This window comes from Microcaecilia unicolor, chromosome 11 (genome assembly GCF_901765095.1).
Source record: "Microcaecilia unicolor chromosome 11, aMicUni1.1, whole genome shotgun sequence".
In the NCBI taxonomy this organism is placed as follows: domain Eukaryota; kingdom Metazoa; phylum Chordata; class Amphibia; order Gymnophiona; family Siphonopidae; genus Microcaecilia; species Microcaecilia unicolor.
The window spans coordinates 29,094,608-29,121,005 of record NC_044041.1 but is presented as its reverse complement, the minus strand read 5'-3'; the positions used below and the strand labels follow the sequence as shown (position 1 = coordinate 29,121,005).

The window sequence follows — 26,398 nt, the reverse complement described above, 5'->3', positions numbered from 1 at the left end:
AACTAAAACCTGATATAAATGCCAACACCTAAATTAGGCAGACTGAATATATTCTATCACAACGCCCACAGATTTGAGAAATGCCCATGACCTGCCCATTCCATGCCCATCATGGCCCCATCCCCCTTTTCAACTATGCAACTTAGAATTTACTTACAGACAGTTCTATGTGTAAATTCTAATTAATGCCAACTAGTGTCAATAATTGTTTAAGTGGCAATTATCAGTGCTGACTGGCTTGTTAAATTAAGTTGCGTGAACAAATCCTCATTAGCAACTTTCTTTAAATTAGTCCCTTAGGGGTCCTTTTACTAAGGTACACTGAAAAATGGGCTGCAGTAGTGTAGGCGCATGTTATGGACGCACACAGATCCATTTTTCAGCGCACCTGTAAAAAGGGCCTTTTAAAAATTTTTGCAGAAAATGGACGTGTGGCAAAATAAAAATTGGCTCACATGCATTTTGGGTCTGAGACCTTACCACCAGCCATTGCCATGGCAGTAACATAGTAAATGACGGCAGATAAAGACCTGTACGGTCCATCCAGTCTGCCCAACAAGATAAACTCATTTTATATGATATGCGATACTTTATATGTATACCCGAGTTTGATTTGTCCTTGCCATTCTCAGGGCACAGACCGTAGAAGTCTGTCCAGCACTGTTCTTGTACTAAGTTCTGAAGCTAACGTCGAAGCCCCTTAAAATTAACACTCCAGCCCATCCCTATCTATTCAGTCACGATCAGGGCATAGACTGTAGAAGTCTGCCCAGCTCCCGTTTTGTTTCCAGATTTCTGGCATCGCCACCCAATCTCCGCTAAGATTCCGCTGAACCATTCCTTCTAAACAGGATTCCTTTGTGTTTGAATTCCATTACCGTTTTCATCTCCACCACCTCCCGCGGGAGGGCATTCCACATATCCACCACCCTCTCCGTGAAAAAATACTTCCTGACATTAGTCCTGAGTCTGCCCCCCCCCCCAAGGTCTCTCGCATTAACCGGTGGTATAATCGCCTACGCCTGTTAATTCAGACTTACAACCCGATTTTCTGGCGTACGTAATGGACAAGCATAAAAAATGAAATTACTGCATGGGTAACTCTGAAATGATGCGCGCAGGCGCCTAAGCAGCTTAGTAAAAGGGCATCTTATTTTCTTACTCCTGTTACTCTGTCTTACTTATCTATGGGGCTCTTTTACTAAGCTGCTTAAGCATATACACGCACCCAACCCACGCCAAAATGGAGTTACCGCATGGCTCTTGCGGTAATTTCATTTTTGGCGCATGTCCGATACGCGAGTCCAAAAAATAATTTTTATTTTCATATGCACGTACTGGATGCACGCCGAGTGGCATTTGACATGCGTAGGTCATTACCGCCTGGTTACTGCGTGAGACTTTACCGCTAGGTCAATGGCTTGCGGTTAAGGTCTCAGACCCAAAATGGACGCGTGTGGCAAGTTTCATTTTGCCGCATCTCCATTTTCGGCAAAAAATTTTAAAAGGCATTTTACAGGTGCGCTGAAAAATGATTCTGTGCACACCCAAAACACGCGTCTACACTAAGGCAGGCCATTTTTCAGAGCCCCTTTGTAAAAGGGCCCCTATATGTTCCATCTTTGCTTTACACCCTAAAGTTTTATTGTGTATTGTGTATTGTGTTGACTTTGTAACATAGTATATTATCGGGCATATTTTCAAAGCACTTTGGGAGGCTAAGTTCCATAGGGTTCTATGGAACTTTGGGAGGCTAAGTGCTTTGAAAATGAGCCTATGTGTCAGACTTGTATTGTTATTTGAATATTTTTACTACTGTAACTGTCTATTGCTTATGTTTGACTTATTCTTGCTGTACATCGCCTTGCGGCAGTAAAAAAATCCTAATAAATAAATACATTTTTAAAAATCCATACTACAACTGGATTTGCGCACGCAATGTGAGTTGCGCTATACAGAATCCGGGGGTTATTGTTCAAAGTTGAACACGCAATTTACAGAATGTGGTCAGTTGTGCGCGAAAATTAATTCAATAACTGCACAGCCAATTATTGGCTATAATTGACCTTAACTGGTGCTAATTTGTTAACTAATTCAGTTGTAGGTGGTCGATCTCATCCGCTGGGTTTTCAACGGTTTTCGAAATGACAGATAAGTCTTCAATTTCACAGAGCTGCTTGGGTGAAGAGTTCCATTTGGTCACGCTTTGGTATGAAAACCCAGCATCATGGAATAGTTTTATATTTGATTTTATTACTCACTGGTTTGTGAGTGAACTCTGACCTCAAGCAGGAAGCTTAAAATAACTCGTCAGTTTAGCTGCAGTATTTTTGCTGCTCAATGAGGAGGAGTTACTCTGCGAGTGTGGTTCCTGTTGCTAGCTGTGAGTCTTTTTGCCTTTTCTTTTGTGTTTTATAGCTTTTAAGACTCTGTTCTGGTTTTTATTGATCTCCTGTTTCTTTTGTTGACTTCAGGCTGAGCAGTTTTTGTTGCTGCTTTAATTTGGAGTTATTTACTAGCTATTAGGTGCAAGTGCCCTTTGGGAACCTAATAGGTATTATTCCCTTTTATGTCTTGTTATGTAAATCTCTCTTTAATGGTCAGTTATGATCTATGCATGTATGTTTAAATGTTTGTATGGTCTTATATTAACACTAAATGGCTTTTTTTTTTAAAAGAAGAGTCTATGAATTATCAAGCATTAAGTTTTCCTGTTTTAAAGTATATAACTAATATGTGTATTAACACTAGAGTTGTTAATGTTTCTTGTTTTGATTGTTGTTATATTATTTTAAATATGGATGTGGTACTCACTAACTTTTAATGTACATTATATATTAAAAATTTTTGATGAGGTGGCTTATGGATTAAGTCTTTATATTTATTTTAAATATGAGAGCTTATTTTATGTGTTAATTATTATTTATTTAATACATTTATGTTTTGTTGTATATTGCTATACAGTTGTAGCCCCTGACGCAAGCTCTAGAGAGGCGAAACATGGCCACATCAGGTATGTCCCCTTCTCCTCTACTGCTAATTCCAGACTCCGTTCCTTTTATCTCGCTGCACCTCACGCCTGGAATAGACTTCCCGAGCCTGTACGTCTAGCACCGTCTTTTGCCGTTTTCAAATCCAGGCAAAAAGCCCACCTCCTTAACGCTGCTTTTGACTCCTAACCACTACTCACTTGCCCTGTACCCTTTTATCCCCACCTCTTTAATTCCCTTACCTCTTAGTTGTTCTGTCTGTTTGTCTATCCTACTTAGATTGTGAGCTCTTTGAGCAGGGACTGTCTTTTCATGTATGGTGTACAGCGCTGCGTATGCCTTGTAGCGCTATAGAAGTGATAAGTAGTAGTAGTAGTAATGTAGAAGCCTGCCCTTGAAGATCAGCAACGCGGCCGCGCAGGCTTCTGTTTCTGTGAGTCTGTCAGACTCACAGAAACAGAAGCCTGTGCAGCCGCATTGCTGATCTGCAAGGGCAGGCTTCTACATGGAACGTTGCTAGTGGAGGAGTAGCCTAGTGGTTAGTGCAGTGGAACATGGGATGTTGTTACTATTTGAGATTCTGGAATGTTGCTATTACTTGAGATTCTACATGGAATGTTGCTACTATTGGAGATTCTACATGGAATGTTGCTATTCCACTAGCAACATTCCATTTTTAGATTGTGAGCTCTTTGAGCAGGGACTGTCTTTTTATGTATGATGTACAGCGCCGCGTACGCCTTCTAGCGCTATAGAAGTGATAAGTAGTAGTAATAGTAAAAGCATTTTTAACCACTGAAGATGTGCGTTCTGCTTTCGTTGACTGCCTGTATTTTATAACATCAGTTTTGTGTGGAACTGTCCTTAGAGAATTTGCACTTAGCACGCATCATCATCCTGGCGCCTAAAGTTTGGCGCCATTTCTTGACCTTACCCCCAAATGCTTAATTTGATCTATCTTCTTTTGCCCCACCTCTGTATTTTTCGTTAACTTACACTTATGAAAGTTTTTTTTTAGTCACTGTACAATGAAACTCTGGAATTTTCTGTTGCAGGATATGGTCAAGGTTTACTAGTGTAGGGATTAGACAAATTTCTGGGTTCATTACCAAAGATAGAAAGGGACTATGTCTGGGAACAAGCAACAGAAAGTCAAATCTTCCCATTAAAATTTGTCAGGTACTTCCTAGTGACCCAAACTAGACACTGGGGGGGGGGTGGGGGGCAAGATGCTGGGTTGATGGACCACTGGTCTGACCCAAGGCACCTCTTTTGGTCTTAGCATTACTCACCAGATACAGATGATCAAAGATGAGGGTTGCTTTGTCCATCTGGCCGAGGATTTGAAGCATTTCATTGGCAATAAACTCTTTGTATTCCTTTAAATTACAATTCATCATACTCTCCAGCTCATTTCGTATCTGAGAAATGGACACACAACATTTTGAACTCAACTATGAAAGAAACTCTTGGCAATAAACAGTGGCGATCCTAGGTCGGCTGACACCCGGGGCAGATCACCGCTGCGCACCCCTCCCCGGGTGCAGCACGACCCCCCACCCCGGTGAATCAACCTCCCCCTTCTGGCGCATGAACTCCCCCCCTCAGCGCATCAACCCCCCCCCTCCCTGGCGAATCAACCCTCCCCCTTCCGGCGCATGAACTTCCCCCCTCGGAGCATCAACACCCCCCCCCCCCCCCAGCAAATCAACCTCTCCCCTTCCAGCGCATCAACTCACCCCCTCGGCGCACAAACACCCCCCCCCCCCCCCCCCCGGGCTGCTGTCGTCTCTGTTGGCCCTGCTCCCTCTGCCCCGGAACAGGAAGTAACCTGTTCCGGGGCAGAGAGAGAGCAGGGAACCACGGAGATGAGAGGCGCATGGCACCCCCCCCCCCCCCCCTCAGCAGCGGGCACCCAGGGTGGACCGCTCCCCCCCCCCCCCCCCCCTTGGTACGCCACTGGCAATAAACTCTTTGTATTCCTTTAAATTACAATTCATCATGCTCTCCAGCTCATTTCGTATCTGAGAAATGGACACACAACATTTTGAACTCAACTATGAAAGAAAGAAACCCACAGACCCCCCCCCCCCCCCTGCCTGACACAAAAATAGGTCTTCCATAACTAAAATCAAATAAATGAGGGAAGGAGGGAAAAATCACTTACTTCCTTGGATGTCACATTCTCAAGGTCTTTGCTGACCATGATGCTCCTAAGCTTAGCCTTAATGAGACATTCGGTTCTTTCCCCTTCTGTTGGCCTACAGGGAAAAAAAAAAAAAAAAAGATTACCACAGAAAGGTTACCCCACTTTTGCTGCAGATTAACGCCTGCTATACAAGGAATAGCCCGTATACCAGTGCAAAGACTTGGAATGAACTGCCGAAGCAATTAAAAGGGATATCTGACCATCAATTATTCAAAACGTTCTTCAAGACATTCCTGTTTGCAAAAGCCTATTCCCTACCAAACCCTGCCATTTGACTCTCCTGTTGTCGGTTGAAGAGGGTCCCTGACCCACTGGCTCTTGTTGAACAGTTTACCCTATCCATGTCTTTTCTGTAAATTCTGTCATCCTATGTTTTACCTTTACTACTACTACTACTTATCATTTCTATAGCGCTACTAGACGTACGCAGCGCTGTACACTTGAACATGAAGAGACAGTCCCTGCTCGACAGAGCTTACAATCTAATTAGGCCAGACAAACAGAACAAATAAGGGATAAGGACAAAGAGTAGCAAGATTCCGGAATCCCATAGTAGCAAGATTCTGTGCAGAATCCCAAAGAGTATCAAGATTCCGGAATCCCAAGACTACTACTACTAGTTATCATTTCTAAAGCGCTACTAGACATACGCAGCGCTGTACACTTGAACATGAAGAGACAGTCCCTGCTCGACAGAGCTTACAATCTAATTAGGACAGACAAACTGTAATGTTTCCTGAACTACTGTAAGCCACACTGAGCCTGCGCTTGTGGGAAAATGTGGGATAAAAATGTGCTAGATAAATAAAATAAATAAATAAGTGGCACATCAATTAGTTACATAATTAACCAACTATGACCTACTACCAGTCACTGTGGTAAATAAATAAAGTCTAATAAACACATATGCGACCTCCAAACCCTCTCGTCTTCACCACTACCCCTCTTTATTTGAGCAGAAACCACATAAAAAAAGAAGCACAAATGACAAAACCGCCAAAAGAATTTTTGCTGAAAATCACGTTTGAAGACAACGTTTGAGTGATTGACCACAGTTTTGATTTTCCGTGCTGGACCAGTTGACTGCAGCATTGCCATAAGTTGTCATCCTTTCGGCTCTGTTTGTGGCTGTGTTTCAATCACACTGACCCTTTTGTGCTTTCTGTGAGAGCATTTCACTACAATTGCCCCCCGGACGCAGGCATAGAAACGCCGAAACATGAAACAAACAAAGAACTTCTATTTGTTCCGTTCCTGAAGGCCTATTTGCGCTTCTTTTTTGTGTGGTTTCTGCTTGCCTGACTTTGGACCCTCTTTTCTGCTACCTACCGTGTTTCCCCGAAAATAAGACTCTGTCTTATATTAATTTTTGCCCCCCCAAAATGTGTTAGGTCTTATTTTCAGGGGCTGTCTTATTTTACGGGGAAACATCGGGGTTGGATCGGGGTTGGCCCGCCCTCCGTCGCTCCCGGAACTAACCTTAAATGCCTCCTTTCACCTTCGCAGCAGCAGGGCAGGCCACTCCTTCCTTCCGTGTCCTGCCCTCGCCTGACGTAACGTCCGCGAGGGCGGGGCACGGAAGGAAGGAGAGGTCTGCCCTGCTGCTGCGAAGGTGAAAGGAGGCATTTAAGGTTAGTTCCAGGAGCGATGGAGGGTGGGTGGAGGGGGGGCCCGGCGACCTCGGGTGGGGGGGGCAGCCCGAGGGCGGCCTTGTCCGGCTCTCGGTGGCCCTGCTTTCAAACAAAAAATTTGCTAGGTCTTACTTTCGGGGGAGGCCTTATATCTACCAATTCAGGAAAACCTCTACTAGGTCTTATTTTCGAGGGATGTCTTACTTTCAGGGAAACAGGGTACCTCTTTATTTGAGCACATGCAGGCCTGAATTCTGTCACTATTTTGGTTAGCACAACCCCCAAAGGTAAACAATTTTTACATTTCTATTTCTACTCTCATTAAAATATTTCCTCATGTTTTCTCCGATTTCCTCTCCTTCCCACCTCCTATGATGACCCCTGGACATTGGGCTTCTTCAGTTATGTCCGGCCAAAGCTGTAAAAGTCAACAGGTTGAATATTCAAAAAGGTTTAACTGGACAGGACAGGCCTCTGACCGATTAAACCTCACCGAGCTGGCCATTCCCAGACATTACTACTAATACTACTTATCACTTCTATAGCGCTACAAGGCATGCGCATCGCTGCACACCATACACAAAAAGACAGTCCCTGCTCAAAGAGCTTACATTCTAGATACGACATGAGACAGACAAAACAATTAAGGGTAGGGGAATAAAGAGGTGAGGATAAAGGATAGGGCAAGTGAGCAGTGGTTAGGAGTCAAAAGCAGTGGTAAAGAGGTGGGCTTTAAGTTTGGACTTGAAAACGGCCAAAGAGGGGGCTAGACATAGAGGCTCGGGAAGTCTATTCCAGGCTTGAGGTGCAGCAAGATAAAAGGAACGGAGTCTGGAATTAGCAGTAGAGGAGAAGGGAACGGATAAGAGAGATTTATTCAATGCCATTTAACCAAATAGGACTAGATTCTATATAAAATGCCTGAAAAATCGGCACCGAAAATATTTCCACTTAGGCGTATTCTGTAAACCGTGCCTAGATTTAAGCACGGTTTATAGAATACGCCTAGCCGGTTTATAAAATATGCCTAGCGGCCATGCCTGCATCTAACTCTAGGTGCGTCCATTTACGCCAAGCAAAGCACTGAGCAGGTGTATTCTCTAACCGTGCGTTTAGATTTTTATAATGCCCACTCCAAGCCCATGGCCATGCCCCCTTTTAGCAGAGCACATTAGAATTTACACGCACCACTTTACAGAATATGCCTAGGAAGTTGTGTGCGTAAATTCTAATTAATGCCAATTAGCATTAATAATTACTTGTTAAGTGGCGATTATCGGTGTCAATTGGCTTGTTAATTAAACTGTGAGTGCAAACCCAGAATACAACTGGATTTGTGCACACAATTTCAGTCGCGCTACATACAATCCGGGTGGACCAGGGGCGGAACTTGGGCAGAGTCAGTATTTAACCAGTTAGCATCAATATTCACTTTGCTAAGCAGTTAGGATCGATATTCAGTTTGCTAACTGGTTAAGTAAGCAGATTCTACTAGTACTACTAATCATTTCTATAGTGCTACTAGACGTACACAGTGCTGTACAAATTATATGCAGGTACTTTCTCTGTCACTAGAGGGCAGCGCTGTACATATTATATGCAGGTACTTTCTCTGTCCCTAGAGGGCAGCGCTGTACACATTATACGCAGGTACTTTCTCTGTCCCTAGAGGGCTCACAATCTAAGTTTTTGTATCTGAGAGCAATAGAGGGTTAAATGACTTGGAGCTGCAGTGGGAATCAAACCCAAGTTGTCAGGATCAAGGCCCGCTGCACTAACCATTAGGCTACTCCTCCTACCTTTATCCGCCAAGCTAACGGTGCACCAGTCCAAATATCAGCCGGTATGTGGTTAGCTTCCAGGTTGCCATACTAACCCAATATTCTGTGCCGGAGGCTGGACAAGACCCAGGACTGAATATCCAGTGTTAACTCAACCCACAGCTGTGAGCGGATTACAAGCCACTTACTGCCGCAGGCTGACAATCGCGCTCAACATGTTCTACCTCATAATTCGGCTACAGATGCAGACAGTTTGTAGGATATCTCGCTCTTATTTAGTGGAGGAGTGGCCTAGTGGTTAGAGAGCCTGTCTTGACATCCAGAGGAGGCTGGTTCAAATCCCACTGCTGCTCCTTGTGATCTTGGGCAAGTCACTTAACCCTCCATTGCCTCAGGTACAAACTTAGATTGTGAGCCCTCCTGGGACAGAGAAATATCCAGAGTACCTGAATGTAACTCACCTTGAGCTACTACTGAAAAAGGTGTGAGCAAAATCTAAATAAATAAATATTTGAGATTCTACATGGAATGTTGAGATTCTGTTGCTACTATTTGAGATTCTACATGGAATGTTGTTATTCCACTAGCAACATTTCATATAGAAAGCCTGCCTTTGCAGATCAGCAACACGGCCGCGCAGGCTTCTGTTTCTGTGAGTCTGACGTGCAGGACGTCAGACTCACAGAAACAGAAGCCTGCGCGGCCGTGTTGCTGATCTGCAAGGGCAGGCTTCTACATGGAATGTTGCTAGTGGAGGAGTAGCCTAGTGGTTAGTGCAGTGGAACATCGAACGTTGCTACTATTTGAGATTCCGTTGCTGCTATTTGAGATTCTACATGGAATGTTGCTATTATTGGTGATTCTACATGGAATGTTGCTGAGTGGAGGAGTGGCCTAGTGGTTAGAGCACCGGTCTTGCAATCCAGAGGTGGCCGGTTCAAATCCCACTGTTGCTCCTTGTGATCTTGGGCAAGTCACTTAACTCTCCATTGCCTCAGGTACAAACTTAGATTGTGAGCCCTCCTGGGACAGAGAAATATCCAGAGTACCCGAATGTAACTCACCTTGAGCTACTACTGAAAAAGGTGTGAGCAAAATCTAAATAAATTATTTGCGGGTCCTTTTACAAAGCCACGGTAAAAGCTGGCCTGTTAGTGTGGGCACTTCTTTTTGGTGTGCACTGGGCCACTTTTTACTGCGGTTGGGGAAAAGGCCTTTTTTTTAACGGGCTGGGAAAGCGGCGTGCGCAAAAATTTAAAATAGCGTGCGCCTATTTACGGCCTGAGCCCTTACTGTCAGCCACTGATCTAGTGGTAAGGGCTCACATGCCACCCATGTGTTAACTATGCAGTATGCGCCAATACGGCCGCTCTGCCGATTACCACCGGGAATGCCCCCCGCAGTAGAAAATAGAAAAATATTTTCTACTGCGGTATTCGGCATGTACCAACTCAGAATTTCCGCCAGTGCGTGCACTACCCCAGCGGTAGAGTCGATTTGGCACGCACTACCCGTGGCTTTGTAAAAGAGCCCCTAAACTTGGGAAGGGGGAGGGGTAATAATCAGATTTGGCACACGCTACCCATGGCTTTGTAAAACAGCCCCTAAACTTGGGAAGGGGGGGTAATAATCAGATGAATAAATACATCTAAAAGAAAGAAAGCACACACATTTTCGGGAATGGAAGGAATCTAGAGCTTGTGAAAACTGATGAGTTACCACTAACTTGTCTACATAGAGAGCCGGGGAGTCGGGCCTGGTGGACTCCAGGTCTTGCATGGTGTTCCACTCATTGATGCAGCTCTGGTCAGAACTGATGCAGCTTTCGTAATATGTGGCCCAAACCAGAGCCACCCCCCCTGGAAAGTAGTTGCACCGCCTGGCCACCTCACAAGCCTTGTAAAGGATCTGCAGAGCCGACCTAGAAGGAAAACGAGGCATACTTTAACATAGGACTATGCAAAAAAAAAAAAGACTGACTGAAAACAGCACGTGAAACTTAAAAGGGGCAATTTTATTATTGAGATTATGTGTAATTATGAATATACTATTTTCTCCCGTGTGGGAACTGGTGGATTTTCAAAAGGAAAGCATGCACATACGTTTGAAAATTATACCTGAAGTCCTTCCTAGCAACATTTCCTGGGACCGTTTTCGACTCTCTTACCCTTCCCAATTTTCTTCTTACCCTGTTTCTACTATCCACTCTAATTTTGATTGTAATCGTTTAACCACTGGTCTGGCGATAGCCTAATCAGTACATTGTAAGCCACTCTGAGCCTGCTAACGTGGGGAAAAAGTGGGGTATAAATGTGCAAATAAATAAATAAATACCAGGGAATATTAGACCTGCTCTTTGGCACTCACACATTTTTTTTGTTTTACTTTATGAAAATGCATCATACGTTCAAAGTATGAGTTCACTTCAGATATCCAATAACCTTATAAATACCTTCCAAAATCCAAAAAAGGTAAATGTGTTGGACAATGAACCTTCAATAGAGAATCCACAAAGCGTGGAGAACTCAAAGAAGACCCTGCTGAACTCTTCACGCAAGTGATCCGTTCTACAATTCAATACAAAGGTCTTTTTTAAGACCATTTATACACTATTCGCCAGTATTTCTTATTCTGGATCATCATTAGCTGTCTACCTTTGTATTTAGACTCCTGATGCAGGCCCTTTGGCCGAAACACAACGGTTGTGTCGAGTCAAATATACTAATTAATAAAATGTGGTTTTAGCTTTACTGTGATCCAGTCTCTGGGACTCCTGGTTTTGTGCCCACTTTTTTGTTTGTTGGACAATGAACCTTGGCAGTAATGCACTGCGCCCACGAACCCATGTGCAGAAACTTGCAACATCAAATCATCGTCGGCTCAACGGCCACCTCCTTCCTATATTATTGTTTTAGCATCAAAACTCATAAGAACAATAAATTTGATCCAATAACTAGCTTAGGGGTCCTTTTATAAGATGTGTAAGAGTCTACGCGCGCCCAACGCACGCCAAACTGGAGCTACCATCCGACTACCGCGTGGCTCTTGTGGTAATTTCATTTTTGGCGCACACCCCAATACACGCATCTGAAAAATATTTTTTATTTTCGGACACGCGGAACAGACGCGCGCCAAGTGTCATTTGATACGCATAGGTCATTACCGCCAGATTCTTTACCACTAGGTCAATGACTGGCGGTAATGTCTCCGACCCAAAATGCACGCGCAGCAAATTTGATTTTGCCGCACATCCCATTTTCGCCCCCCCCCCCCCCAAAAAAGGACTTTTTCACAGGAGCGCTAAAAAATGGATTGACACGCACCCAAAACCCGCACCTACACTACCACAAGCCATTTTTCAGCACGCCTCTCTGAAAGGACCCCTTATTTTTCTTATTTTACTCAATATCTTAAAATAGGAGCTCTTCATCTAGTCGGCTTAGGGGCACTGTTCTCCGACATGGCAAATTTATCAATTTTTAAATGCTAGGGGACTTCCTTGGAAACGCATTTAGCGAAACACGTGCCTTGTCGGAGAAGAACGCTCAAATGGGTCTGAAGGACAGTCTTTAAAGAAAAAAAAATAATAATAATCAAACCTCAAGACCTAGTCAGTTCCATCTTAAATCTATTGAGTTAGTGGTTTCTCCACCCTGGCCTTAGAGAGATACTTAATAAAGGAATCTGCACAACAACTGCAGCCAATCTCACCGAACAGATACAGACAGTCCTCCTCAGGGTAAGAAAAGAAACTTGCACTCACCACATGGCTTGTACAGACACCGGCTTGAAAACGTGCGTCTTCCCTGCTGTACATACGCTGAATCCACTGAAAGAAAGTGGGAAGGAGGAGGAAGACAGCATGAGGCGGGAGTGTTTTATCAACATTCTCTTCCCATCACAAAGACTATTATTTTTCTGCTAACACAGCACTGCCTACATGGTATTTTTTTTTTTAACAGAAAAGTTTATCATGTTACAAAAAGTGGGAGTTAAAAAGAGAGCTGCAAGTCAGGATTCAATGAGCATTTATGCCAGAGCTGGACAAACTACAGCTTATGGACCACATATTGCCTGGTGAGACCGGTCCTGGCCCACTGGCAGTGAGAACAAAAAGCATGGGCATGAGGGCAATTTTATCTCAAATTTCTCTCAGGTGAAGAATCTTTTGCAAGCAGGAAACAGATGTAATAAAATTGTAAGGGGCTACAAACGCACAGAAATGTGCAACTTTCTTTAAATAAGTCACCTTACTTTCTAACTCTTCCTGCTCTCTTGCCTGTCTCTATATATATGTTCCATCTTTGCTTTACCAGGGTGATGCTCTCCTTCTAGGAGACCTCCCTCCTCCAGGGTAGCACAGGGGCTACCAGACTGGACCCATAATTGAAAGAAACAAGGACGTCCCTGACAAACACTTGGATGACTTTACCTGGTCGTGTTTTTCTTACGACCAAGGCACAAAAAGGTGCCAGAAATGACCAGGTGCCTTTCTCCCCCAGTGGTCACGAACCCCCTCCCACCCTCAAAAAACATCTTTAAAAATATTGATTGCCAGCCTCTATGCCAGCCTCAGATGTCATACTCAGGCCCATTACAGCAGTATGCAGGTCCCTGGAGCAGTTTCAGTGGGTACTGCAGTGCACTTCAGGCAGGCGGACCCAGGCCCATCCCCCCCCCCCCCCCCACCTGTTAAGTTTGTGGAGGAAACAGCGAATCCTCCAAAACCCACCACAAACCCTCTGTACCCACATCTAGGTGCCCCCTTCACCCATAAGGGCTATTGTAGTGGTGTACAGTTGTGGGTAGTGGGTTTTGGGGGGCTCAGCACGCAAGGTAAGGGAGCTATGTATCTGGGAGCAATTTCTGAAGTCCACTGCAGTGCCCCCTAGGGTGCCCGGTTGGTGTCCTGGAATGTCAGGGGGACCAGTGCACTACAAATGCTGGCTCCTCCCACGACCAAAAGGCTTGGATTTGGTCATTTCTGAGATGGACGTCCTTGGATTCCATTATCGCTGAAAATCAGAAACGACCAAGTCTAGGGACGACCAAAGTTCAGGATTTGGGTGCCCCTGACCTTATTATCGAAACAAAAGATGGACATCCATCTTGTTTCAAAAATCCGGGTGGATGGGGATGTTTTGCGAGGACGTCCCTTTCGATTATGCCCCTCCACGTCATAAACACACACACACACACAAAACTACATTACCTTTATAAAACAATCAAACACCCAAAATAAACCGAGAGCACTAACAAGGACTCAGCAGAGTTACATTTAAGTTGTTTACAGTGGATCCTTACACAATGGAGATCAGAAGTCATACAACACATGAATCCTTATTGGTGACCAACGATTTCTCCATATTAATAACCCCTTTTTCGGAATTTATTCTTATGCACTTATCAAATATAAAGTGCAAAACTTATCTGAATTCCAGAGATGCTCCAAAAAAAATTATTTCCACAGTGCTCAAAATGCTGCAACCAAATGGCTCTCAAATTACTCCATTCCTCAACTGCTCCGACACGATGCCTTGTTTTGAGCGTTGTGTTGTGCTTCAGGGATATTCCCTTCTTTAGTGAAGCCTCTGATCCAGCTTTGAAGTTGAATCATAACCAGTGTCATCCATCCGAGTTCGGCATTTAGGCCAACTGTTTCTAACATAAAAATCGAATATGTGTCCTTATGATTAAGATGGCATTCACAGTCATCACCTACAGAATTTATAGTCCTCCACTGAAGGCCTTTCTAATTTATGAGATTTTTCTACGCAACGCCCAAATGAAGGAGCTGTAAGCTTGCCCATCTAATTGGCTTTTTGGTTCATTTAACAGTAATCACATAGCACGCTTAGTTCTTACAACACAGATATGCAGGTAAGGGGGGTATAATTGCATAAATTATTTAGGTACCATCCTAAATTGCCTTTGCTGTCTGGCTGAATTAGTTCACCTGACCAGAGAGAAATGTATGCAGACGCCATCCTTACTTTATTGAAGCAACTAGGAAAAAAAGGCCCGTTTCTCAGCGCAATGAAATGGGCGCTAGCAAGGTTCTATAATGGTAGGGGGCCCCCTCCCTCCGTCCCTCCGAGCCGCTTGCCTGCCTCCGTGTGACCGTCGGACGTTGTTCGTGGTTCGCTCTGTGTGGGGAGGGTTTTTTTTTTTTGCTGCGCCTCCGTGCCTGTGCCGTTTCGGCCCTCGAGTGTCATTGCTCCGCCCTTGACGTCATCACGTTTTGACGCGAGGGCGGTGCAGACACTCAGGGGCACACCGGATATCTCGGGCGCCTCAACTTCCGCGGAGGCTTCATTAGAACGTTGGGGTTGCCTTTTATATAGAGAGATAAGAGCAAGTCAAAGCTGGGCCGCAAGTTTTATTAAAGAAGGAATTATCCCTGAAGAACAGTGGAATGCTCGAAACACAGAACCCTTACGGAGTGCGTGTGCATAATTACACTCGTCTCAGTTTGAGATTACTGTAGGAGCCTATTTGATAAAAGGCACACAGGCACCTTTTTGAGAATTTTCATAGTATCATAGTAAGTGACAGCATTATGAATTCAAGATTTAAAATCAACAATGAACGTTGATATTATTTACTTGATCTTGGTCAGTCTTTGGTGTTTCTGGGACATAGACCATAGAAGTCTGACCGGGTGCACTGTCATCAAATAACCGCCTCCCCGGTGTGATCAAGGCATGCACATTCTTTCAGCTGGGCAGGGGAGGGGCCAGTCAAGCCAGTTTACCAGATAACTACTCTCAAAGCGGGGAGCTGGCCCTTTAAAACACAGAAATGTGTCAAACAGCAACATAACAGGAGCCAGCCTAGGCTACATCAGTGGCTAAAACACAGCCTGTCACTAAAGGATTCTGGAACTGTCCAACCTGCGCTGACTTCTGCACTGCTTATTACTCGACAAACGGGATATTGTTCTGAGCAACGAAAGAAGCTGACTCGACAGAATCCTCATGACCTTGATGAACATTGTATCTATATGAAGCCAAGCTGAACAATGAACAATAGACCTTCCAGAATCACCCTGAAACAGAAGATTCTCGGATGGGAGTGGCCTTGGGAAGGACTTTTGCTTGATCAGTCTAGTCGTCCTGTACTGTGGTATAGCCAAATCACACAGCATTTGTAATACGAAGAAAAATCTTTTAAAAATAACTAAGACTAAGTCTCTCTGTCTTCTTCTCTGAGCTCCAGACTTATTTTGTGCTGACTTTCTACTAGAATTTACCTATGTTGCTGCAAGCACCTGGTGCAAATCCTGCCCTGCATGCCAGCACTGGAAGAATCTGAATGCCTCCTGGACTCTTTGGACTGTTATAAGCTGCAGACATCGTAAGCTGCCCCATAGCAGAGCCACCGATGTGGCTTTGCAGCGTCCCAAGGATTTGGCCTTGGAATGCCCGCACACAAACTAACCTCCGGAGAGACAGACAGACCTCTGAATAGAAACAGTAGGGCTGAGCACTTTCATTTTCTTAAGTTAGGTTATTTAGTCAAGCATGCACTGCCTTCTCTCTCTCATGCATATTTCATTGTGGATATCCTGAAAACCCGACTGGCCAGGTGGTCCCTGAGGACTGGACTGAAAGTCATCAATTTAGTCTATATTTAGTCTATAAAGCTATATCTGCAAGGTGCAAGTTCTATCCAAATTTAATTTTAATAGCATTTAAGATTTGCTCCACAGATATAGATTCATGTAGAAATCACTTCTAATCCAATTTGTACCTGCTGTGAATTATATTCTGCCACATCCTAATCCAAGTTAGCTCAAGAGTCTGCGTGTCTGATCAATCATGTGTGGAGTGGAGGAGTGGCCTAGTGGTTAGAGCACAGGTTTTGCAATCCAGAGGTGGCCGGTTCAAATCCCACTGCTGCTCTTTGTGATCTTGGGCAAGTCACTTAACCCTCCATTACCTCAGGTACAAACTTAGATTGTGAGCCCTCCTGGGACAGGGAAATATCCAGAGTACCTGAATGTAACTCACCTTGAGCTACTACTGAAAAAGGTGTGAGCAAAATCTGAATAAATAAATATATGGAATGTTGCTGCTATTGAAGATTCTACATGGAATGTTGCTACTATTTGAGATTCTAGATGGAATGTTGCTAGTGGAGGAGTGGCCTAGTGGGTAGAGCACTGGTCTTGCAATCCAGAGGTGGCCGGTTCAAATCCCACTGCTGCTCTTTGTGATCTTGGGCAAGTCACTTAACCCTCTATTACCTCAGGTACAAACTTAGATTGTGAGTCCTCCTGGGACAGAGAAATATCCAGAGTACCTGAATGTAACTCACCTTGAGCTACTACTGAAAAAGGTGTGAGCAAAATCTAAATAAATAAATAAAAATAAATCAGACCACGCATGTGCAATCTGGCATTGATCCTATAACATAGTAACCTCCTCACAAAGTATGGAAGATGTCCATAATATTAAATAAACAGCCTGCTACGTAATCCTGAATGTTCCTTTTCTAGCAAGGCTGTATCCACAAAATTCATCAGTTATACAAAAAAAAAAACGCCCATCTCATTATGAGCCAGTGGCGTAGCCAGTATGGGGCCACGGGGGCCTGGGCCCCTGTAGATTTGCCCCTGGACCCCCCTGCTAATGACCCTCTCGACCCCCCCTCCCGCCGCCAACCCACCACCAGCCGAGCTGAAGTCCTCTTCTTCCCAATCCAACACAAGGCTTTGTTCTAGTCACAGTTGGTGACGGGGGGGGGGGGGGGGGGGGGGGTTCGGCAGTGGGGGAGGGGGTGGGGTTCAGCTGTGGCGGAGGGGGGGGGTGGCAGCGCCGGGGGGGGGGGGACTAAAATGTGCCCCCTCACCTCGGGCTCTGGACCCCCCCTCCCACCAAAGTCTGGCTCCGCCCCTGTTATGAGCCATAAAATCTCACCTGTACCAAACTACATTATTTTGCCTTTTTAAAGAATGACTGTTTAACTGCAACCTCCTGGATGCACTGCAATAACTGTACCATTTTTCCTTCTTATAGGGAGGGGCCCAGTGTTGCTGCTCAGCTCTGCAGTGCTGCAGCCTGGATTTTCCAACCCGCAGTCATGTGTTTCCAAACTGAGGGCTCTCCCAGCCCCCTTGCTCATGTCCCGCCTTAGACTACTCTGCCCCTTTGCACTTACCCATCTCCATCAAGATGTATCTTGGTGTCGCTCCAGAGATGCAGCACCATGCCGATGGTACAGCTCGTACTAGGATGAAAGAGAAAACAGAATTCAGCATTCAGACGCTGCCCTGCGAGTAGGAAAATTGCACAAAAAAATAACAACTAGAGACTAAGTCTAAAACAGGGCACCAACTACAGGCCTATTTTCACCATAACGAAAATTAGGGGCCTACTTTTACTTATTGAATACTAGCACAAGTGGCCAAAAATGTGCTTAAATGTAACGTATGATCAGGTACACCAGCCCTATAGCAATATTCCATGTCTTGGTGCAAGCTAGATCGTGCAAAAATTATAATACAGTATTCAATAATTTATGCATACACCTGAGCATCTTGTCTACAAGCAGACTGAATTTCAGTTTCAGCACAAAAACCGACCCCAAATCCGGGTTCAGATTTCAGCCGAAAATGCACTGGCATTTCTGGCTGATTTTTACTGCAAGCTAAAAACGTTAAAAACCCCCTTGATGGTAAATATTCAACTGGAAGCGGTGAGCGTTTTGCAGGCTGCCACTGGCCTTATTCCCAGATATTCAATGCTGGGCCATGTCTGGCCTTCAGCACTAACTATCCAGTTTAAGCGATTTAAGCAGTCAGTGGCCATTTCTGGCCGGTTAAATTGTTTTGAATATCGACCAGATAGTCAATAGTTATTATAACACAGTAACATAGTAGATGACAGCAGATAAAGACCTGTACGGTCCATCCAGTCTGCGCAAGATAAACTCCTAGCATAAGGTATAATGTGATAGTTCATACGTATACCTGATCTTAATTTGTCCTTGCCATTTTCAGGGCATGGACCGTAGAAGTCCGGCCAGCACTGTCCTTAGTCGCCAACTTCTGAAGCTGAATCTGTCCAGCCACAATCAGACCGTAAAAGTTTGCCCAGTACTAGCTTTGCTTCCCAATTACCGGTGTTGCTTCCTAATCTCCGCTAAGCTTCTATGGATCCTTTCCTTCTAAACGGGTTTCCTTTGTATTTCAATATTGATCGATTATAAAGGGGGGGGGGGGATTAAATGAGTTATATGATGTTAGGTAGGATAAGTAAGAAACTTGTAATGCTGTGCATGTCATATATGATTACTAGTAAAACATGCCCGTTTCAGGCGCAAATGAAACGAGCGCTAGCAAGGTTTTCCTCCCGAACCCCTGCTCACCCCTTCGGCGTTGTGAAGGCACTGACCGCCATTGTTGCGGACCTCGTCAACGCACGCCAACGCCACCTTCAATGTGCTGAGTCGTTGGTTGTGAAGCCACTGACGCCGTTGCTCCGCCCTCGACATCATCACGTTTGACGCGAGGGCGGGGCCCCAACACAGTGATTTTGGTGGCTTCACCACCACGAACCCTTCGAACTGGAAGGAAGTGCCCGGAGGAACTGACAGTGACGTCAGTGTCCTCAGAACGTTGAGGGTGAGTTTTATTATATAGGATTTTATTTTATTACTAGTAAAAAAGCCCCGTTTCTGATGCAAATGAAACGGGGGCTAGCAAGGTTTTCTTCTGTGTGCATGTGGGAGTGTGTGTGTCCCTCCCTCTGGCCTCTCTCCCCTCCCCCCTCTGAGTCCTTCAGTGTTACAGAGCCAGCGATTTGATTTCCTGCTCTGCTGTTTTCCTTCACTGACTGTGTTACAGAGAGGGCGGGGCAGACACTCATAGGGAAACCGGATATCTCGCCCCCTTCACACTTCCGGCTGGAGGCTTCATAGAACGTTGGTGTTGCCTTTTATATAGAGAGATAGTAAAAAAGCCCCGTTTCTGATGCAAATGAAACGGGGGCTAGCAAGGTTTTCTTCTGTGTGCATGTGGGAGTGTGTGTGTCCCTGCCCTCTGGCCTCTCTCCCCTCCCCCCTCTGAGTCCTTCAGTGTTACAGAGCCAGCGATTTGATTTCGTGCTCTAAAAAGCCCCGTTTCTGATGCAAATGAAACGGGGGCTAGCAATGTTTTCTTCTGTGTGCATGTGGGAGTGTGTGTGTCCCTGCCCTCTGGCCTCTCTCCCCTCCCCCCTCTGAGTCCTTCAGTGTTACAGAGCCAGCGATTTGATTTCGTGCTCTAAAAAGCCCCGTTTCTGATGCAAATGAAACGGGGGCTAGCAAGGTTTTCTTCTGTGTGCATGTGGGAGTGTGTGTGTCCCTGCCCTCTGGCCTCTCTCCCCTCCCCCCTCTGAGTCCTTCACTGTTACAGAGCCAGCGATTTGATTTCGTGCTCTGCTGTTTTCCTTCATTGACTGTGTTACAGAGAGGGCGGGGCAGACACTCATAGGGAAACCGGATATCTCGCCCCCTTCACACTTCCGGCTGGAGGCTTCATAGAACGTTGGTTTTGCCTTTTATATAGAGAGATTATCATTTATTATTAGTGAAAGGATGTACACCACTTGTGGAATACAAATAAAATAAGAGAACAGTAATTTACACACACATATTCAGATGCCCATAAATAAAACACAAGAGAAGTGACTGTCCTACCTTTCCTTGCTGGAAAAATCCACTCCAAGTAAGATGTTTTCTTCAGTGTCTTGGCGCCCACTGCTGTACACCACTACCATGTACCTGACACGGTCTGACCAGGCACTTTCCAAACGTACAGCCTAGAAACAGGTCATCAGGTCACTGTGAGCACACGATCAGCAGATGAGCCATGGGCACCCTCCTCTGCCTCAGGTACAAACTCAGGGTTCAATTTACTAACCTGTGTTAATGCGATCTAACACATGTTATTAAAGGCAGGGCTAAACTAAATATCTAATGAGGAAAAGAATCAAAATCTTCTCATCGAAACCATAAATCAACACGATTCTCTATATAATGCTTAGTGAGCGGTGAACAAATTGTATTCAAAAATACGGAGGAAAAAGCCGGAAGACGCTCTCGGCTAAATGCCGTGGAAGCATGGCCGCTTGATCATTGGCAAAAAAAACCTCCATTGGATAAGAATACAAAATTGTAACAGTACTCAAACTTAATTCTATACAATTCCTTTAAAGAGTATATGAACTTTGAACAGCTCATTGTACTAAGCTGAATACTTTTTGTCCTCCACATGCCAACGATGGCCAGCGTTTCGTCTAGCTGCGCCAGGGTCAGACGGTTGTTTTTTCAACAGCGTTCATGACTGACTGAACTAAAGGAAGCTCCATTATTCTTAATCCGGTCTATGTACTAATAATGTTGTATTAAGTGTGTATTAATGTGCATTAATGCAGGTTGATAAGTCTAGCTTTTAGATTGTAAAACCCACTGGAGAGGGAAATAGCTATTGTATCTGAACAGTCACTTGCCTTCAGCCCAGGGGCGTAGCTACGGGTGGGCCTGGATGGGCCCAGGCCCACCCAGTTTCGTCTCAGGCCCATCCTCAGCTTCTCCCACCCCCGCCGTAGCGCTGCCTCCTCTCCTGCACTTTGCAGTCTCTGTCTCCCACCCTCACGGCAGCGCTTTCAATTTGCTATCAGCGCTGCCTGCCTGACAGCTGACAGACGCGGCGCGACGTCCTCCTGCTCCGGGGCCTTCCCTCTGCCGCGTTGATTCAACTTCCTGTTTACGCAGGGTGGATTGCACGCGGCAGAGGGAAGGTCTCGGAGCAGGATGTCGTCGCGCCACGTCTTGCAGCTGTCAGGCAGGCAGCGCCGATAGAGCGCTGCCGCGGGGGTGGGAGACAGAGACCATGAAGTGCAGGAGAGGAGGCAGCGCCACGGTGGGAAAAGGTGACTGGAGGCAGCGCCGATAACTTTAAATGTGCTGCGCGCTGCGTGTGGGGGGTTGGGGTTGTAGTGCCCACCCATTCAACCTGCTGGCCCACCCAAAAATTGTCTTCTGGCTACACCACTGTTTCAGCCCAGTTTAAAAGAAGTGTATTAATATCCAAAACTTCGGCGTGCATGTAGGGCTAAGAGGCACGTTCATGCATATTTGGTGGGATTGTCCAAAGATACAAGACGACTGGAAGGCAGTGACGTCTCAGATGTCAAGTTCTTCAGCCGCCATTCCCATGTAAGGTAGAGCATTGCCTTCTTCACTTTAAACCTACAACAATGGTACCTTCTCGTCACAGACTGGCAACTCAATACCTGACAGCAGCGAAAATAGCGCTTGCCAGAGCTTGGAAACAACAGACTCTTCCGGATATGCAGGTGATACGGCCCAGGCCCCCTTGGCCCCACGTAGCTACGCCATTGGTACTGGACACTAAACAATCTTTCCTCTCCTTGATTCCCATTGTAACTGAAACATATGTTCCTTACTCAACCATAATAACCACATGTATTTGTTTCTTTACTGGACTGGCGAATGCCTCTACGGTACTATATAAGCCACATTGAGCCTGCAAATAGGTGGGGAAATGTGGGATATAAATGTAACAAATAAAAAGTGGACTCTCTTTACCAAATGTCAAAACTGACAGCGCTGAGAGGTAATATGGAGACCTTTAACAAAATTTGTCAGCTATATGAACAGTTGCAAACTCAAAAGTCAGCATCACCATGATTTTTTTTTTTGTTTTTTTGTTACATTTGTACCCCGCGCTTTCCCACTCATGGCAGGTTCAATGCGGCTTACATGGGGCAATGGAGGGTTAAGTGACTTGCCCAGAGTCACAAGGAGCTGCCTGTGCCGGAAATCAAACTCAGTTCCTCAGTTCCCCAGGACCAAAGTCCACCACCCTAACCACTAGGCCACTCCTCCACTGTTGCTACTATTTCAGATTCTACATGGATCACCAATGTGGCCGCGCAGACTTCTGCTTCTGTGAGTCTGACGTCCTGCACGTACGTGCAGGACGTCAGACTCACAGAAACAGAAGCCTGCGCAGCCTTCTACATGGAATGTTGCTAGTGGAAAAGCAACATTCCATGTAGAATCTCCAATAGTAGCAACATTCCATGTAGAATCTCCAATAGTATCTATTTTATTTTTGTTACATTTGTACTCTGCGCTTTCCCACTCATGGCAGGCTCAATGCGGCTTACATGGGGCAATGGAGGGTTAAGTGACTTGCCCAGAGTCACAAGGAGCTGCCTGTGCCGGGAATCGAACTCAGTTCCTCAGTTCCCCAGGACCAAAGTCCACCACCCTAACCACTAGGCCACTCCTCCACTGATACGGGGTCAGAAGGGATGGGGGGAGTAAGTTTAGCAGGGGGATGTATTAGCTAATGATCTATTGAAGTTTTTTTGTTGTTTTTGTTAGCTGTATTGTGCTATATGGCATTCCATTGTTTGTAATTGGTTTTTTCATCGTTTCAATAAATGAGTTAAAAAAAATATTCAAAACTTCTGTTGCTCCCTCCACCCTCCCCCCCCTCCCCCCCAATACGAAAAGGCATCAAGTCATACAGTCTGGTAGTGAGGGAACGACTGACAGTCATTTTGTTATAAACAAACAAAATAACAGCACCAGGGGCCTTTAAAAATGGAACACAGTTCTTTAATGAATGAGCCTTGACAAAAAGACCCGACACGGGCCGTGTTTCGGTGACTAGCACCTGCGTCAGGGGTCACAGTGATGACGTGGAAAACTTGGGGAATAACTCGAATATATTCCTCTACAATATATTATTCCTTCCCCCACGTCTGGGGTAAGGAATAATATGTTGGAATTCATTGCCGGAAAATGTGGTGAAGGCGGTTAGCTTAGCAGAGTTTAAAAACGGGTTGGACGGTTTCCTAAAGGACAAGTCCATAAACCGCTACTAAACGGACTTGGAAAAATCCAAAATCCCAGGAATAACATGTATAGAATGTTTGTACTTTTGGGAAGCTTGCCAGGTGCCCTTGGCCTGGATTGGCCGCTGTCGTGGACAAGATGCTGGGCTCGATGGACCCTTGGTCTTTTCCCAGTATGGCATTACTTATGTACTTATGTCTCATATAGTAAAAGCTACAAAGCACCAAGGCACTTTCAATTTCTGTATCCAAACGTTTGTGTTCCATTTTTAAAGGCCCGTGGTGCTGTTTTTTTTTTTTTTGTTTGGACTTTAGTTTGTACTTCGTTCCCTCTCTTTTGTTATATCCAAGTCATTTTGTTATAGTCATAAGGCCTCACACGGTTATAAGAGCTTGGGGTGCTGCTTTAAATTGCTGTCGTCGGATTTAGAATACTTACCAATTTGATCCTGTCCTCACAGCGAAGAAGGTTGATCATAACCTGCAGATGCTGAGGCAAATCACCTGCTAGAACAAGATAAAAACCATCAGAAACTCCCCTTAAAACCAAACCCTGTCACGATGCTTAATGTAGAAACACAGTATATATAGATCAGTGGTTTTCAAATATGTCCAGGGGACCACCAGCCACTCACGTTCTCAAAATATCTCTAATAAACATGCATAAAACAGATCTGCATGTCTGTCACCTTCATTTTATGCAAATCTCTTATGCATATTCATTAGGGATATCCTGAAAAACCTGATTAGCTGGTGGTCTCCCAGGACAGGTTGTGGATAGCGGATGGCCATATTTGGCCATGTGAATACCAGGCCTATCTTTAGCTGGTTCAAATTTAAAAAAACTTTGAACCAACCAAAAACACACTGGATATTCAGAGGCCCTTTTACTAAGCCGCATAAGCACCTACCAGCGCCCAACGCTCCCCAATTCAGAGTTACTGCCCAGGTGGTAATTTCATTTTTGATGAGTGTCCCCTACACGCACCAGAAAATCATTTTTATTTTCTGGCATGTGACGCTACCGGGCGGTAAAAGGCATTTGACGAGTGTAGACCATTACTGCAAGGTTAACGCGTGAGACCTTACCACTAAGTCAATGGCTGGCGGTAAGTTCTCAGACCCAAAATGAACGCGCGTCAATTTTCATTTTGCCACACATCCATTTTCAGTCGAAATTTTTTAAAAGGCATTTTTACAGGTGAACTAAAAAATGGATCTACGCGCGTCCAAAACACGCAACTACACTGCCACAGGCCCATTTATTTTAGCACACCTTAGTAAAAGGACCCATCAATGCTGGTCACCGGAAACGACCCAGCATTAAATATCCAGGCTAACTCCCACGGTCTAAATGTCGGCCCGAAGTGTTTCCTTTCCCTTATACCCTGCTGTGATGTTCTCTGAATGGTAATTCCCAGTGAAACGGTCAACTATACAGAAGCGCCTCCACCTCAATGGTCCCATTTACTTATCAGCTCTTTGCTCTCCGTAAGCGCTCAGTACAATATCTTCACGGCAAAACACCGGTGGCCTTTCCTACTTCTTCCGAGGTACAGCTGATGAGTACCTGAAAAGGTGTATTTTCTTACCTCACCCGGAAGCTACGGGATACCCTCCCACTGGAGCTTTGTTTGGAGGTTCATCGACAACTTTCAGTTGGAGAGTGAAGGTATGATTATTAATTCAAGTTTTTGAGGAAGATCGGAAGTGATTTGATGGAGCACTCTGTTGACAATGATACTGTAGGGTGGGTATGAATGGCTGAGGGGCTGGGAGGGGGGGTCAGAGTTATTATACTGTAATTCAGGGTGGAGATTGGTGGGTGAAGTTTTTATGCTCGTTATTCACACTGGAGTTCTTTGAGGACGATGCTCATTCATAAATACATAACACATAAGTAAGGGGCCCTTTTACTAAGGTGCGCTGAAAAATGGCTTGCGGTAGACGCACGTTTTGGGTGTGCGCAGAATCATTTTTCAGCGCACCTGTAAAAAAAATGCCTTTTTAAAAAATTTTTTGCCAAAAATGGACGCGCGGCAATTTTCATTTTGCCGCACGTCCATTTTTGGCAAAAAAGTTTTGACCTGGCAGTAATGGTCTACGTGTGTAAAATGCCAATTACCGTCCGCGCACCAGAAATTAAAAATATTTTCCGGTGCATGTACTGTACCAGACGCACGTCAAAAATGAAATTACCGCAAGGGCCGTACGGTAGCCGGTAACTCAACACTGGCGCATGTCGGGGACGCGTAGGCGCCTACGTGGCTTAGTAGAAGGCAGTGGTGTAGCTATCTGGGGCCACGGGGGCCTGGGCCCCGTAGATTTGGCCCTGGACCCCCCTGCCGACGACCCTCTTGACCCCCCGTCCCGCCGCCAATCGTCCCGTCACCGCCGCTGTCGCCGTGGGCTACTTTTGCTGGCGGGGGACCCCAACCCCCACCAGCCGAGGTCCTCTTCTTCTGGCACAAGGCTTCGTTCTGTTTCTGTGAGTCTGATGTCCTGCACTTTGTAAGGTTGGGGTCCCCCGCCAGCAAAGGTAGGCGATGGGGGAGGGTTGGCGGGGGGGGGGGGGGTCAAAGTTGGTGGTGGTGGTGGTGGCTGCGGGGGGGGGGGGGAGGTCGGCAATGGCGGGGGGGGGGGCTAAAATGTGCCCCCCTCACCTCAGGCTCTGGACCCTTTCCCACCGAAGTCTGGCTACGCCTCTGGTAAAAGGGCCCCTAAGTTTGGTGCTTTTTTAAAAGTGGCCAAGGAGCAGCAGCAGCGGCTTTGTGAAGAAGAGGTTGACGGACCAAGGCTGACAGCTGCTTCAGTTAAAACCTGTTTGGCAGTTCATTCTCTTTCACTGGGCTCAGCTCAGACTCACACTTGTTGCAAGCTCTAATTACACACTGCAGGTTTAGTAATTACA

General features: G+C 45.4%; 1 protein-coding gene across 3 annotated transcripts in view; it reads right to left on the bottom strand.

The window, feature by feature from the left end:
• Window positions 1-26,398, bottom strand: part of SSH1 (slingshot protein phosphatase 1) — a 120,121-nt gene that overhangs the window by 32,490 nt on the left and 61,233 nt on the right. For 2 of the 3 annotated variants that reach the window (XM_030217277.1, XM_030217275.1), the window contains 7 exons: window positions 23,927-23,994; window positions 20,294-20,415; window positions 17,774-17,842; window positions 12,375-12,440; window positions 10,338-10,532; window positions 5,158-5,251; window positions 4,283-4,411 (listed from right to left, as the gene is read on the bottom strand). In XM_030217277.1, coding sequence (XP_030073137.1) covers window positions 4,283-4,411; window positions 5,158-5,251; window positions 10,338-10,532; window positions 12,375-12,440; window positions 17,774-17,842; window positions 20,294-20,415; window positions 23,927-23,994 — 743 coding nt within the window. The remainder of the gene's footprint in view (window positions 1-4,282; window positions 4,412-5,157; window positions 5,252-10,337; window positions 10,533-12,374; window positions 12,441-17,773; window positions 17,843-20,293; window positions 20,416-23,926; window positions 23,995-26,398) is intronic. The other variant, XM_030217276.1, reaches the window with a different exon arrangement.